The sequence below is a fragment of the Pipistrellus kuhlii genome, unplaced genomic scaffold, assembly GCF_014108245.1.
Source record: "Pipistrellus kuhlii isolate mPipKuh1 unplaced genomic scaffold, mPipKuh1.p scaffold_m20_p_1, whole genome shotgun sequence".
Taxonomy (NCBI): Eukaryota; Metazoa; Chordata; class Mammalia; order Chiroptera; family Vespertilionidae; genus Pipistrellus; species Pipistrellus kuhlii.
In genome coordinates this window covers 79122283-79139523 of record NW_023425404.1, presented here as the reverse complement: position 1 = coordinate 79139523, position 17241 = coordinate 79122283, and the positions used below count along the sequence as shown (strand labels likewise).

General features: G+C 36.9%; 1 protein-coding gene across 3 annotated transcripts in view; it reads right to left on the bottom strand.

Moving 5' to 3' along the window:
- The window catches only part of MPP7 (MAGUK p55 scaffold protein 7), a 229872-nt gene that overhangs the window by 24247 nt on the left and 188384 nt on the right, over positions 1–17241 (bottom strand). For 2 of the 3 annotated variants that reach the window (XM_036453195.2, XM_045585883.1), the window contains one exon: positions 423–593. The exons of the other annotated variant lie outside the window; for it this stretch is intronic. In XM_036453195.2, coding sequence (XP_036309088.1) covers positions 423–593 — 171 coding nt within the window. The remainder of the gene's footprint in view (positions 1–422; positions 594–17241) is intronic. 3 annotated transcript variants of the gene reach the window in all.

Here is a 17241-nt window from a genome sequence, read left to right as displayed (position 1 = left end):
GAGTCTGAGCAGAGACTAAAGTCAAGCTGGCCTTTCCCTGGTGACTGGGAGGACCACCCCAGGTGGACTGCCCAACAAGTGAACTGAGTGGAGAGGGATAAAAAACAAGGAAAATCAGCCTGGGATACTTTGGAATAGTTGGTGAATTTTAAGGAGAGCGAAAGTAAGACAGTAATGATAAGTGCAATGCATGGCCATGCCATCCACAGTGCAGCAAAGGCAAAGCACGGCCAACATCTGCTGATCTGCCTGAGGGAGGCCCTATGTGGAAATACTCAGCTCGGCGCCCTGAAGGGGGATGGCTCTATGTGAACAGCGGGTGAGACTTTTTAGCTGGAAACTTCAAGTGAGATGTTCTTTGAAGTGAAACTTTTACTACCTCATTTGTTTCATCCGAATTACACACAAACACAGACACTTACCAACCAAGACAACAAGCCGGTATTTTTCATTCATTTGTCGCCGATATGGGGTTACTTCCTCATATGTGGGTACGTCAGCTGTATCATATTGATCACTCTTCTTACATTCATACATGGATTTATTTGTTTTCTTATCTTTTCTACTTAGACGGAAACTTCTTCTAAAGCCAGCTGTAAACAGGAAAAAAAAATTATTTCTAGTAATAAGAACTAAAAAAAGAAACTCCCTCAAAAAACAAAAATAAAAACCCCTCAAAGTTGGCTCAGATTTTTGTTACACCATATTATTGTTATAAGTGCACTTAGTAAGAGAATAAAAATAAATGCTACACAATTTCATTAAAATAACAATTTATAAAAGAATTATCTAACATTTAAATATATAGCTATAATGACAAATTTTATTTGGTTCTAAATCATAAAAGTTTTCTTCAGAAAACAATGAGTAAAATAACTGCGTTATAAAGCATAATAAGTCAGAAAGCATAGGATAATTTATCAGGGACTCATTGATGAACACATTTGATAAGAATAAATTTAAAGCACTTTAAAAACATTTTCAATATAAATGATGGGTTCTCTCATTCATAAACACTGGAATATTTCATGTCATACTCAAAGCATAGACTAACAACATACCTGGGGCACAGACAGGATCTACTGTTAAGAAAGAAAACTAAATTAGGGAAAGCATAGTGTCAAACAGGCCTATGTGTGGGATCAGGCTGATAGAAAACTATCCTGTTCCTAAAAGCAAGTTATTTAACTTCCATGAGATTCCAGGGGAATGGAACCATGGACCCAGCTGCCTCAGGTCTTCTTCTATGGAAGCTCTGTGTATTAATGATCTGAAGCCTACTGAAATTTGAAAATGTTTCATAGTTTCAATTGTGTACTCATCAACAGGTCATAAAATCTTTTGCTAAGATAACTTCTTAAGTATTTAAATAAATATCATGTCTGCTTAAAACATCCTCTCAAACTCACTGCTATCACTTAAAGAGTTCCTTTCCGCAGTCAATTCCCATTTCATTCTGATTGATTTTCATGTTGCAGTATTCTGGTTTTATTTCTTTTCTAGAATAGTGACATTTATCATATGCATCACTCAAGAACTCATAAGCTGTGCAATCAACTCTTAACCAAACCAACCTTTATACTTTCTCAAAAATCCAGATTTTAAGAGAGAGAAAAGAGCCTACTTATCAAAACATATACTATCTAATAAAAGAGTAATATGCAAATTGACCATCACAACAAGACACAAGATGGCTGCCCCCATGTGGACACAAGATGACCACCAAAAGATGGCCTGCAGGGGAGGAAAGTTGTGGGAAGTTAGGGGTGACTAGGCCAGTAGAGGAGGGCAGTTGGGGGAAACCAGGCCAGCAAGGAAAGGCAATTGGGGGGGGGGGGCAGGCCTGCAGGGGAGGGCAGTTGGGGGCAACTAGGCCTGCAGGGGAGGGCATTTTGGGGGAGCAGGCCTACAGCAGAGGGCAGCTGATGGGGGTCAGGCCTGCAGAAAATAGCAGTTGGGGGGACCAGGCCTGGAGGGGAGAGCAGTTGGGGCACTCAGGCCAGCAGGGAGGGCAGTTAGGGGTAACTGGGTCAGCAGAGGAGGGCAGTTGGGGGAGACCAGGCCAGCAGAGGAGGGCAGTTGAGGGCAACTAGGCTTAAAGGGAAGGGCAGTTGCAGGGGGATCAGGCCTATAGCAGAGGGCAGTTGGGGGGATCAGGCCTGCAGGGAAGAGCAGTTGTGGGCAATCAGGCCAGCAGGGAGGGCAGTTAGGGGTGACCAGGCTAGCAGAGGAGGGCAGTTGGGGGAGATCAGGCTAGCAGGGGAGGGCAGTTGGGGGGGGGGGGAGCCAGGCCTGCAGGGGAGAGCAATTGGGGGAGACCAGGCCTGCAGGGTAGGGCAGTTGGGGGAGACCCGGCCAGCAGGGGAGGTCAGTTGGGTGCCAGCAGTCTTGGATTGTGAGAGGGATCTCTGACCACCTGTTTAGGCCTGATCCCTATGGGGCAACTAGGCCTGCTCCCTATGGGATCGGGCCTAAATGGGTGGGCAGATATCCCTCAAGGTGTCCCAGATTGGAGAGGGTGAAGGCTGGGCTGAGGGACATCCCCACCCCGTGCAAAAATTTGTGCACTGGGCCTCTAGTACTAGTATATTCTGCATCAGCTCTATAGTACAAAACAATATATATGTACTATATATCTATTTTAAAGACTTTTTTTTACATTACTCTTTTTAAAATTTTTTAAAATTAATTTCAGAGAGGAAGGAAGAGGGAGAGAGAGAGAGAAACATCAATGATGAGAGAAAATCATTGATCGGCTGCCTCCTGCAAGCTCCACCACTGGGAATCAAGCTGCAACCCAGGCGTGTGCCCTAACTGGGAATAAAACTTCCTGGTTCACAGGTCGACACTCAACCACTGAGCCACACTGGTCCTGTCCAACCATATTTTTAAATATATTCTCTTTAAAAAGAATATTGATTGAGTGTGACATAGAGAAAACTTTAAAAATAAAGTTATTTTATAACAAAATATAAGACTATAATAACTAATATATGTGAATTTTAGGGACCATACAGAAAAAGAATAGTTATTAGCATTGGATTTAAGAAGTTAATAGGATTCAAAATAAAGGCACTATTAAAAAACAATTATCAATGACTAGGGAGTTATATGACTCACAGAATCAACTTAATAAAAATCAACCAGTATATTGAGAATAGAATGAAAAAGATAATCTGATAATATATTTCTGTGGACCACCAATAGTCATTCTGATTTTGAGGAAACACTCAAGATTTATTTGAGGGGAAACATTTACAAAGAATTTTAAACAAGGAAGATAATTGCTCTAAAGCTCTTTGATCAAAGAGAAGAAAGTGAACAGGGTAAGTGATGAAACACATTGGTACTTTATATAAGATGAAATTTGAGATAAGCAAAAGGGGCACTGTGCCATCCTGCTCCTGAGAGGAAGAAAAGATGTGTGAATTCTAAAATCCCACATGCAGACACAATTCAGACTTCTGTGTAAAGGGTCAGAGGACACACTGCACATTAATTTTTTCTCTCTGTTTTCTAGGATATTGGGAAAGAACCCATTAAAGGGAGCCCTACATATATCTCAGAGTCATTGCAACACCACACCAGAAATAACCGAGATTCTTGCTACTTCCAATGCTTTAGCAGAGTGGTTTCTAGTCAGTGGTTTCTGCCTAATTTGCAGAAATTACTTATCCAATCCCAGTCCCACCCTAACTCTGTTACCTATGACTGCTGGCCAAGACTGGAATCCGAGTAATGGGATAGTTTCTGGTTTAGCAGAAAAATGACACATTAGTTTTCCTAACTTTTCTATGCTGGTATTTATTGTTCTAATTTCATGTTTCTATGGTTCTTATCTCCAGAAAGGCAATCTAATATATAAATATCAGGGTTGTAATGACTGATCATGACTGAACGCTGAGGAACCCAGAAGTCCTTAGTCAGCACTGGGTTGCCAGGGCAACCCAGCGCTGACTGCCCAGGTGGCTGAGACCCAGAAAGTGAGTCAGGGTCTGATCTTCAGTCTCAGTGGAAGCTATTGCCTCTCTTTCTCTCCCTCTTTCTTTCTGAGCTTCATTAGCAGCTGAGCTTTTCTTTTTCTCCTGGCCTCTGCTGGGGCTGCTGCTAAGCCCTGCTGCTCTGATCAGACCTAGAGATATGTCCAGAGATGCTGACTGGCTTAGAAACTGACCAATCAGAACCAATGTGGGTGCTTCGAAGGACCAATGGCTACCTATGAGACAGAGCTTTTGATGCCAACTGGCATAGAAATCAACCAATCAGAACCAAATTTGGGTGCTGTGGGGAGCCAATAGTTGCCTAGGAGGCAGAGCTTTTGATGCTGACAATGGAAACTGACTGATCATAACCAAATTGTTGGCAGGGGAGGGCCATTGGAAGTGAGATCAGGCTAGCAGAGGGGACAGTTGGGGGCAATCAGCCTGTCAGTGAAGGGCAGTTAGGGGTGATCAGGCTGGCAGGCAGAGGCAGGGGCAATCAGGCAGGCAGGCAGGTAAGCAGTTAGGAGCCAATGGTGCTAGATTGCGTGAGGGATGTCCGACTGCTGGTTTAGGCCCGACCCCAGGATCAGGCCTAAACCAGCAGTCAGACATCCCCCAAAGGATCCCCAGTTAGAGAGGGTGCAGGCTGAGCTGAGGGAACCACCTATTCCGTGCACGACTTTAGTGCACCAGACCTCTAGTTATAAGATAAGCAGGTAGAACTAGAAATGACCTTCACAATCATTCCTGGTATGGAGGGAGGGTTTTCTTTGCCACTACAACTTTTGGCACAGGAATAGTTCTAACTAGGTCATAAATGTCTCATCCAAAGCAAATAAAGTCCAAATGTGAAAACCTGAAATTTTTCTGATCCACAAATCACAGATAAATCCCGAATTTCAATGAAAGTATTAATTTAACTGGGTCTTTATCATTATCTGAAGTTTTTGCTTTCATTGTAAATAATAAAGGGATAGTGGATAAAAGAAAGAAGTAAACAGATTTGTAATGTGAGGATCTTTGGACATCAAAGATGGGGACCAAAGGATGGTTTGGTGATGTTAGCTGTATCTGGTTGTTACAGAACAAGTGCTTGGTAAAAGTTTACTAAATTAAACTTAAAAAAGCAACAACAAAAACCCTACTATCATTCCAGTTTCATTTTGTTATGTAAATTTCAACACAGAAAGGACACATTTGATATTTTCACAAGAAAAAATTCCAAAAGGTAGACAAAAGGAGAGAACATTGCAAGCCCCAAGGCTTAGCACTGGAAGGAACCCTGATGCCCTGCTCCCTGGCCAGAACACTCAGTACTGTCAGTGCACTGGCTCCCACACCATGACAAGGTCCTGACCTCATTCACATGCACTTTCTCGGTGGTGACTATCAAGCAAAGAAATGCCCATGGTTATGAGCTTCAGTGCTGGTGCCTTGCCTAATATGCTCCTTTACAAAACAAAGAAAAGGCAATCAGATCACCACATGGATTCTATCACAGTAGCAACATCACTGGGTGTTGAAGCAAAAGACAAAAGGGAGACAAGTCTGCTCTGCTCTGCTGGCTTACCAGCTGTATGACTTGCCAACTTTTAAAAAATATCTCTAGGCCCATTTTTTCAACTTTAAAATAGTCTCCACCTCATAGTGTTTTTAAGAATTAAATAATTGCCATAAACGATCTGACCCAGTGCCTGGCATGTGGTAAACACTACACACTATGGCTGTAAATTACTGCGTGATTATGTCTCCAACTTATTTAAAGTACCTTGAAGGCAGGAACATGTTAAAGCTCCATGTGTTCCCACAACATACTGTCTAGCAGGAAAGGGAAAAATAAATTAAGGGGCTTATTAGTAGGTTTTTAACTGGCTAGTGTTACAAAAGAGACAAAATATTAAAATTAAAGCCAGATTTAAATGTTAACTATTAAAAGTACCCTATTAAAGAAGTGAGGCATTTTATTTATTTTTAATAATCCTCGCCTAAGGATATGTTTTTATTGCATTTTAGAGAGATGGGAGAGAGAGAAGGGGAGAGGAGGGATGGAGGGAGAGAGAGAAACACCTATATGAGAGAAAAACATCGATCAGTTGCCTCTCATATTCATATGCACATATCAATCCCACCTGGATGGAACCTGTAACTTGGGTAAGTGCCCTGACCAGGAACTGAACCCACCAGCTCTTGGTGTATGGGACAATGCTTGGACCAACTGACCACCAGACCAGGGCAGTGAGGCATTAAAAAAAACAAACAAAAAAAACCACAAAGATTTAGTGTACCTTAACTATTCATGTTTTTAATTATTATTTCTAAGGATGTATGTTATTTCTGATGCCAAATTTAAATTTACAGTAAAAGATATTCTTCCCACTTTTATCACAATCCTTTACTCTCCTGATTCATATATAGTGCTCTATATTGAACATCATACAATACATACATACAAATACACATATGAATGGATACACACGTATACATATGTACATCCGTATCCTATATGATAAAAGGCTAATATGCAAATAGACTGATTGTGGAATAACCAAACAATAGGTAACTATGATGTATGCTGACCAGTAGGGGGAGCGTGTGGAACATAGTGGGTGGTGTTAGCCGCAGTGGGATGGTCAGCACAAGTGGTGCTTGACCAAGGCAGGACACCTGTTGCTGTCATCAGAGCGAGCCTTTGGTGCTTACTGAAAATTCTTTGCTCCTGCACACTGTGGTCCTGTCCAGCACTCACACCTGCTGCCAGAACTGGCCCCACTTGCACCCACTGCTGTGCTGGAGCCACCACTTGCACTGGTTGCTGGCTCCCAGTGCTGGCTCTGATCGTTTGGTGCCATCAGTGAGTGCGAGCTGTGGCTGCCAGCCCCAATTGCTCCTCAGGAAGTTAATAGGATTCAACATCCCCCTGCTCCTGAGGGGTGATCAGGGCCAGCCGCTGCTGCTTGCACCCACTGCTGGCACCGGCTCCACTCACACCCACTGCCAGCACCAGCCCCGCTCACACCCACTGCTAGTGCCCAGCACCGGTCCTGATTGCTTGGTGTCATCAGTGGGTGCGAGAGGTGGCTGCCGGCCCCTATCATCCTGAGGGCTTCTCCACCTCCCCCTGCGCCTAAGGGGCTATCAGGGCTGCAGCTGCCGCTCATACCCTGACGGTGCCGGCCCTGCTTGCACCTGCTGCTGGCGCCAGACCCAATCACTCCACACCATCAGTGGGTGTGAGCGGGGCTGGTGCCATCAGCATATGGGAGCAGTGGCATAAGGAACAGGGCAGCCCTTAGACAGGGGACCCGGGGCCACAGCAGAAGGAGCTGGGTGAGGGTGAAGAGGATGGGCTGACCGCAACCTTGTGGCCCACAGTTCCTTTCAAGGTGCAGGAATTCATGCACTGGGCCCCATATAAACACAGATTAAAAAATAAAACAGAAATAACAAAGAAAATCTCAAACCCAGAGAAAACAATAACATAGCCAGAACAGAGGCTATAACAATACATATACAATCCAGAGTACTTGCCTATAATTATTTCTCAAACCAAAAACCAGATCAGCTTATTTTCCTGGAATCTATCTGACATACCCTTCAAGACAGTACAGATTGTAACTTTCAAAGTTCAATAACATGATGAATGGTGTGTCATCCTCACACTGTGGTTAAGTCTAAGCTTAGAGAAAGTGAATTGTATGACAGGAAAAGGGATTAATATTTTTTGCCTTTATATCTTTTTGTTGTTAATCCTCATCCAAGGATATATTTTCCGTTGAGTTTTAGAGAGAGTGGGAGGAATAAAAGGAGGAAGAGATATAGGGAGAAAGATCGATCTGAGAGAAACACATCTGACTGGTTGCCTCCTGCAATGCAGCCATACCAGGGCTGGCTGACAGTCTAACCAATGCACACACTGGCCAGGGCTCTTGCCTTCAGATCTTATGTGGTTCTCATTAAGAGGGCAATTTAAAACATTGTTCTTAAGCGGAAAGTAAGCTGAGGGTTCTTTCAAGTAAATGTTTATAAATAACCAAGGACCTGTTAAACTCCAGTTCATTTCCAGTGCCCAAGTCTCAGTAAGAACTGGCTTTTTAAAAAGAAGGATGGTAAAAAGAATAGTAACAAGGAATTTAGAGTAAGGGAATGGTTTTACACAAAATATATTTTTCCTTATATTTCACATTTTTGTAATTTATAATTGGCTCAGCGTTTTTATGGTAAGGCTTTTTCCAGGGCACATACCCACAGCTGCTAGAGATTTGTGTGTTTTAAAGGAACGGCAATTTCACGTTATTACAATAGGAAAGTGACCTCAGAGTTAGAGTGAGACCGCAGGTGCAGGTCAGCCCCTGATCACAAGGAGACACTTATCTAATATTTTCCAGTACAGATCATTTACGATATGCTAACACATCATTTAATTGGATAGCTTTGTTTAAAGTCAAACATTTTTTTTTTTATACTATAAAATGTGACATTTAAGGTGTTGTTATCTGCTCATTATTTCAGTAAGACTGCAAAAGACATCCATGGGCATTCCCTTCTGTTCATTTCACTGGTGACTTCATTAGGACAAGTTGCAAAGCTAGATAGATCTTGTCCAAATTCTTGTCACTCAGATGGTTCGTAACAGGGCACATTCCCTCCAGCAGTAAGCAGGACTGCCCAGATTACCATTCTCTCGGAAGAGAACTTCTAATCACACTAAAGCATTAGTAATCGGACAAGTGAAAAAATGTAGAGCATTTCATTTTCATTGTTAATGGAGTTAGATTTTTTTTAATGCTTATTAATTATTTGTATTTCTTATTCTGTAAATTGATGTCTGATACATTTTGACCACTTTTTGATTAACATGTTCATAAATAATGCATGCACACACACACACACACACACACACACACACACACGTATCTTTTCAGGGCATATTCCGCAGCCCTATTTGTTGCAAAGTCTAAGATTTTTCAACTTTTCTTTTTGATGAAATGTTAAATGTTTACCCATTTGAATCTTTCGCTTGAGTTTCTTCCACTGTTTTTAAGACTTTCTTATCCTTAGGTCTGATATATAGTCACCTATACTAAAGTTTAAAAATATGAATTTCATGGCTTTACATTTAATTTTTTTTTATTCCACCTGGAATTATTCACCTATAATCATGAGAGCAAGCTTGCAAGGTAAGGCTATAACTTTATATTTTTCTAAAACGTTAACCAATGTTTCCAGAAACACTTACTGAACAATCCTTTTACAACTTTATGTTGATACATACTTTGTCCTGGAGTACCAGATGATTTATTATTTACTATGTGACAAAAATGTAATTCTTGGTCTGAGTTCAAATTATTTTCTTATCAATAATAATAATAGCAAATTACGAGAAGTAGCAGTGGTGATAGTTGATGCTTATGGAGAACTTACTAGACTCCACTGCAGTACATTATGTGAATTAATTCATTTAATTTTCACAGCAACCCAATGAGGGACATATAACAACCCATGAATTTAAGCAGCTCTTCTTTTACCATGATAGTAATAACAATGAAAAAATAAAGTCAAGAAGAAAGTTTTAAATGTTACTCTACATAATAGATACATAATAAAAAAAAAAAAGTGAGCCTCTGTTACTTTATGGAAAAAAATTTACTAGGAAAAATTATCAAAGAACAGCAGTTTAATTAAGGGATTAAAATTATAAGTTTTTTTTTCTGTAAAGGACATTTTCAAATAGAATTTAAAAATTTTAATATGCCTCTGTATTCAAGATGATGTCTAAACTATATAAAACAGTGTCACTACCCTCAAATAACTCCTCATATACCACAGGATATAAAAATTATTCACAAATACTTGTAGTTTAAAGGGTTTCACAATAGGCCAATGTCTAGAAACTAAGACTTTTTGGTAAATACTAGTACGCTTAACCTGTCCAATTGGGCTTTGACATTTCTCTTAAGTAAAAATAAATAAATAAATAAGTAAGTAAGTAAAGAAACTCAGGCTGTGGTAGAGTCATTGATAATTTTCAAAGCAACTTCACTATACTCTATTTATATAAAACCATTCACCAAAACAGTATTAAGTTTAATGCTTACATATGTAAATTATGAACCATTTGTTATTAAAATAAGTTTCACGTTGTAGATAATTGATATTACCTATCAAACTTATAATGTTAGTGATTTTTTAACAGTAAAAAACTAGAAACATCCAAACTATACAGAACTATGGAAAATATTAAATTACAAAACACCCTTTCAAAGAAATTCAGTTGAAGCCATTACAATTATAATTATAAAGTTATATAGTGCCACAGAAATGCATTTGCTATAGTGAATGGAAAAAAGGGACAGAATATAATAGTTTTACCTTATTACTAATATAAAAATTGGCATAGATATAGAAGAAAATGTAATATAAAAAGAGACAATTGTGTTAGAGAGAACTGTGTCTAATTATTTTGTTCTATTTTTCAAACTTTCTATAATGCTACAAAATTCTATAATTTGAAAGAAATCTATAAAACACTGTTTATAACATATGAACAACCAAATGAACTCCGGTATTGGCAGAGGTATTTATGTGGTTATATCAATCATGTAACAAATACTTCTGACCATGTCTCAGCGGCAGGTTCTTAGACTTTTATAAAATGACTATGGTAACAGAACAAAGTTTTGTATCAAAATAGTTAAAAATAACTAATAAATTAAAATATTTAAAAAGCAATGAAAATGAAAACAATAATGGGCAACAGTTTTTAAAAAATTGAGACTATAGTATAAAAACTAAACATCAAAGGTCAAAGAAAATAAAGAATCAGCAATCTCACCTAAAATGTGAAGATAAAGAAAAGCAGTCAGGGTCCTGAAAACGTACAAACTATTAAAATGGATGTAAAATATTTTTAAAAATCACAAATCAGTATCATATTCCTTGGTTCCCATAAGTAACTTCAGTGTAAATTTATTTTGTAAATATGTATAATTTTAATGATGCTACTTAATAAAATTTTGACATTTATTTTATTAAATAAAAGTATTTTATTAAAAACACATGATCATTTTGAACAATCATGTACATTAACACAAAAGGCAGGCCCTCTGACGGAGTCAAGGTAACTCACTACCAACATGAACAACCTCAAAAACACACATGTGAACAAGAGTGAAGTGATACATGCTTTTCTTTTCTGTTAATTCAAAGAAAAAAAATATTACTATGTAACCACCTCCAATAAGGCAGTTTCAGTCTTTGGCTATGTAACCAATCTTTCCTTTATGTAACCAAACTGGTCTAATAATGTCAAATATTATGCATTCCCAATGTTTTTATAAATAATAAGCATTAAATATGAGTAAATTTTATAGATGTTTGCAAAGTGGAAAAAGAAGATTCTCAGTGAAATCTGTTTTAGTCATAACAAAACAATATTGATCACAAGAATCTCAAAAATTAGAGATTTATAGATCCATTCTAAAGTTTTCCCAATTAAAAAAGTACACTTATTTTATGCAAACACAATTAAGGAAACTATTTACTTTCTTAAAAGGACATAACAATAAACATCTTAATTCTTTTTTATTGCCTTAAAATGCTAAAGTATGGATCTTTTTAAATTATGAAAACTACCAAAAATACTGTATAAAAAAAGTGTTTTTTTTTTGTTTTTTTTTTGCATCTTTAAACATTGGATTAATTTGACCAAGCAAATATTTTATTAGTTCAATTGGTTCCTAATTACAAGGAAGAGAAATTTTTAATATAAATCTCACAAACATGTAGACATTAATAAAAACCAAGCAGCTAAAAACTATTATACAGTGTTAGGCTCCTGACAACAAAAACATTGAAAATTTCCATTAAAATCAACATTTTAATATAACGCCAATGTTGTTAGAATGACAAAAATCATAACAGACATGTGAAAACTATGTCATGTGATCCCAGGACAAATTATTGTTGAAATGATGTTGCTATAGTATTCCAATCATAAGATTATCTGAAAGGCAATGTAGGAGAATTAAGAGCTACTTAAAGCATCAAATAAGTAAAAATCTTGGGAGGAGGTTTAAGCTGAAAAGTAATGCCAGTGCAAAACTATAAAAGTTACTGAGAGCTGAAGCTGGGTGAGTCAGCTTCTATATTCATCTATAACACAGTGTCAAGAAAAAAGAAAAAAAATCAGCAGAGAAACATAATGTTATCATGGCTTACTTTTACTAATCACCCAGATGCTAGGTTTGTATATGAATAGAAAAAGGCTTTGAACAAACTAACAGAAAAGTCCTCTCTGGAATGTTATAGGTTCAAAGTGGCTCTCATTAAAACTTAAATGTTGAAATGCCATAAATACCCTTGAATCATTCAACTCATCTCAAACTAAGAATAGAAATTCAAAGTACCTAGTTAAATCATGGAAGCTAATATAAGATATCAACTTGCAATTTCCAAGGGGAAAAATTTACTTCTTAAAAAGTTTTCCTGATGCCACTGACAATTTATTTTTAAAACATAGCACAACATTACCATAAAAAAGAAGAAGCCATATGAGGATTTAATTTTCTGCCAGGCAGCTAATAAAGAAATGAGTTCTTATTTACACTCTTTCAAAATTAGGAAAAAATAACAGTCTGCACACATAAACTTGAATATAAAAATATAGCTCTGATAAAAAGGAAAAATTGGATTTGAAATTTTAATATCTTTTTTTTTTAAGTTGGGTCTATACAACCTTAAATTCTCCAAGCAGTAATGGTTTCTCTCTGTCAAAAATAAAATAAAATAAAATAATTCCAAGTAGTATTCCAGACATATTGAGAGATGCAAAGTTCTTTCTTGTTCAAGAAAGAACCTGTACCAAGTTGACAGAATGCTTCTAAATGTTTTTATATAAATTTTAATTTTTGAAGCATTGAGGCAGTATATTTAGACATAGCTTTATTTACCTATATAATTTCCTTTAATAAAATGAATGTTGGTGAAAATGGTAATTTTTATAAGATTTAAAAATATAGGCAATGTAATTTGTTGAGGATCAGTGGTGCTTGCACATAGGATTAGGAAGTAGAGATAGGAAAATTATAACATTTAAAAGAAATGACAGCAAATAGTCAGTTTTGTTTTTTATTTAACTTTATGGTAAACACCTCAGTTAAATAGAAAGAACAGTCTTAACTCATATAAGTCCCAAAACTGATCTTGTTCTAAAAGAATGCATGGAGTACTCCAGCAAGGGCAGCAGTGGAGAAAACCTGATGATTCTTCAGGAAACCACTTGCAAGAAATTATGTTTGAAGACAGATGTATGATAAGCAGTGCTTTGTGAATTGATTATAACAAGATTTTTATAATGAGTTAACCAGAGGAGAAACAGTCTGTAATTCTTACCAATGTTAAAAAAGATTCCTCTTCATATAGACTATTCTGTACTGCATTAGGAAAAAAAGGAGAGAGGATCTTTAAAGCAGACCATGTACCACTGAGACAATTACCCTTTGGATTCCAACAGAGAGACAAACAGCCCCCCTTCCCGACTCCAAAATAGACTACCTTCCACACTACCAAAGCTAAATGAAATTTATATAATTAAATAGAAGTGAAATATATATCTGAAATATATGAAGCAAATGGACTGACTATATATATATATATATATATATATATATATATATATATATATATATATAGGCAACCCTTGACTTACAGGAATTCAACCTTAAAAGGTGCAATTTTCTATAATTCGTATTTGTAGCATACTATTAATCTACCTTCATGTCGTTATTTTAAAATTTTATGCAACCACCACACAATTTATATTGCTCACTCAGTAAGCTTTTTTCCATCCTTCTCATAATAATAGCCAAATATCTTTTATTGATAAATACACTGACATCTAAGAAATGCGGTATGCTACACTTTAGTAAGAACCATACCATAGTGTACATTGGTATCAGTGATTGCTTATTAAATGTGGTTTTAAGATATAATTATTATACAAATAGATATTCAAATCTTAGAATATTATAATGTTATTTCTTTTAAAAGAGTCCACTTAGATAATTTTGAAATGGGATGTATTTGTCAAAAAATGTTAACTGTTCATCAATCAAGTTAAGGACTATTTATATATGCTGTTTTGTGCTTAATTTTTACGCATTTCAAAAAAAGTAAAAATAATCAATGTAGTCACTGGCTATTGCCTAACTTAGATGGTTGTCATAGGTCTACAAGTGCATGCTGAGTGGTCCCATTTTTTGTTCAAGTGTATTCTGTGTGCAAGGGATATCAGTTCTGTTTTTTCTCCCCTGTGGATTCAGGAGATACAGGGTGTGAGGGTGGATGAGGGGTAAACGTGAGATTCTAAAATAAGCCAGGGTCTTAGAAATTATTCTAAATAGTCCTTAGAAAAGGTGCCATGTGCCAAGGCTGTATACAGATGTATCCTGTGTACCTGGAAGTTCTTTAAAACCAGTGGCACTACAACATATCAGTAAAAGTCGTGGTATCTGCTGGGATTGGATGTGTACTAGAATAACTAAGGTCAGTTGTATGATATACAGTAGCTAATATGTTACAAATACATCCCATTTTGTTCACATGTATTGTTTAAATTGCTTCTTTTAGTGAGAGAAACATTTCATGTAGAAGACATATCAAATCTCCAAAGGGAATTTTTCCCCTCAATGCAATAATTACCACAAATCTACTTAAAGGAGAGTAGGAGGTTTATGTGTCAATTTGGCTGGGCTACAGTGCTCAGACATCTGGTCAAACATTACATGATTCTGTGAAGGTGTTTGTTTGCTGAAAGAGATTAACATTTAGATCAGCAGACAGTACATAAAGCAGGTTATCCTCCAGAATGTAGGTGAGCCTCATATAATCAGCTGAAAAAAGATTAACTTCTCCTGAGCAAGAAGGAATTCTGCTAGCAGATGGCTTTGTCCGGGTCCCCAGCCTCCAGATAGCCTATGCGGTGTATTCTGACTTACTCCACAATCATGTGAGCCAACTTTTAAACCTCTCTCTCCCTCTCTCTCCCTCTCTCCCTCTCTCTCTCTCTCCATATATATATATATATATATATATATATACATATATATATATATATGTATGTATGTGTGTGTGTAATTACACATCTATAACAAATACAGACATCTATATCTATACCTATTATGAGATCTATAGTATATATAGTACAGTAGGTCCGCAGGTTACTTCGGAGATTCATTCCTACATCGCGACATAATGCAATTTTCACTGTAAGTCGGAACCCACCTACATAAGCACCTACATCACTCACATGGAGCACATACACAGCAGTAATGAAGTGAAACAGTAAAAAAAAATAATAATAATAAATTAAAAAAAATAAAAGATAATTCCTGGCCTTTACTTGTGGTAAATATATAATAAAAAACATAAAGTACATATGTACACACCTCAAAATGACGGTCCTTTTTTAAAAAGTAAGTAAATAGGAGATGGTAATGTAACCTCAAAACGAAGTATGTGGAGAGTCCAAGGTAACACAAGGAATGCCTATATATCTATATCACACATACACACATTCTGCTTCTTGAGTAATTCAAAAGATTAGGAGATAATGTTAAAATTTTAAAATAAAGTGACATTTCCTTATTAGTATAGAAACCAATGGTAACATTATAGAATCATTAGACTAGAGAAAAACTAATAAAACCAAATTTTTGTTGTCAAAAGGATCAACAAAATTGATAAGCCTTTTTCCTCACAGACCAATTGAATAAAAAGAGAAGACCCAAATTACTAACACTAGGAATAAAAGAGAAGATACTGCTAACAAACTAAATAAAATAATTACATGGAAATACTATGGACAACTGTATGCCAACAAATTAGATAATCTACACGAAATGGACACATTACTAGAGATTTACTACTGAAACTGAAAAAAGAAATACAAAGTCTGAATAGACCGGTAACAAGAAAAGTGATTAAATTGGTAATAAAAAAAACCTTCCCACAAAGAAAAGACCAGGACCAGATGGCTTCATGAGTGAATTCTATCAAACATTTAATAATTAGTATAATTATTTTACAAATGCTTAAAATAAAGTAGGGACCACTTTCCAACTCCGTGAATGAGGCTAGTATTATCCTGACACTAAAATCAGACAAAGATATCATAAGAAGAAAATCTATAGTCCATTAACCCAAATCCTCAAAACATTAGCAAACCAAATTCAGCAACATATTCAAAGGATTAGATACTATGAGCAAGTGGGATTTATCCTAACAATGCAAGGCTGGGTCATCATATAAAAATAAATCAGTGTTATACAACACATTAGCAGAATGAAGAAAAAAATCCAGATGATAATTTCATCTGGATAGAAGATGAAATAATCTTCAGAGAGCTTTATCTTTCCAATCTAGAGACCTTTTCTTCCTTTCCCTTGCCTGATTGCTCTGGCTAGCACCTGCAGCACCACATTAAATTAAGTGGCAAAATGTGTAACTCTATTTTCTGATCCCAGAAGGAAAGCATTTAGTCTTTCACCAGTAAGTATGCTGTTAGCTGTAGGGTTTTAGTAGACGGCCTTTATTAGGTTGAAGAAATTCTTTTCTATTCTCAGTTTTTGTTACAAAGGATTTTTTTGTCAAGTGCTTTTCATCCCATTTGACAAAACCAACACTGTTCATCAAGGCTGCTGCTAACTTCCTCATTGCTAAATCCAAGGTCAGCTCTCTTTGCTCTTCTTATTTGACCTCCAGCAGCATTTGTCAGAGTTGATTACTCCTAGAAAATCACACTCCTAGTTTTCCTTCTACTTCACTGTATTTCTTGCCTCTACACTAGTAGCTACACTCATACCCTGGTGATCTCATCCAGCTTCAAGGAGTTAAATATAATCTGACTAACAGTTCTAAATCAATAGCCTGAATTCAAAGCCGCCTACCCCACTGCCTTTTTGACATCTCTGTTTTGATATTTTAAATTCAATATATCCCACATGGATCTCCCTCCCAAAACTTTCCTCCACAGTCTTTCCCTTCTCAGTAAATGATAATTCCATCCCTGAAGTTACGAAGTCCAAAAACCATATCCTCATCCTTGATCCTCTAATATGTCAGAAAATCCTGTCAATTCCACCTTCAAAACATATCTAGAATCACACTTCTCACTGTCTCCATAGATAATATCTTGGTTCAAACCACAATAATTTCTTGCCTGGATTACCACATGGATCCCTGCTTCTGCCCTTCTCCCTTA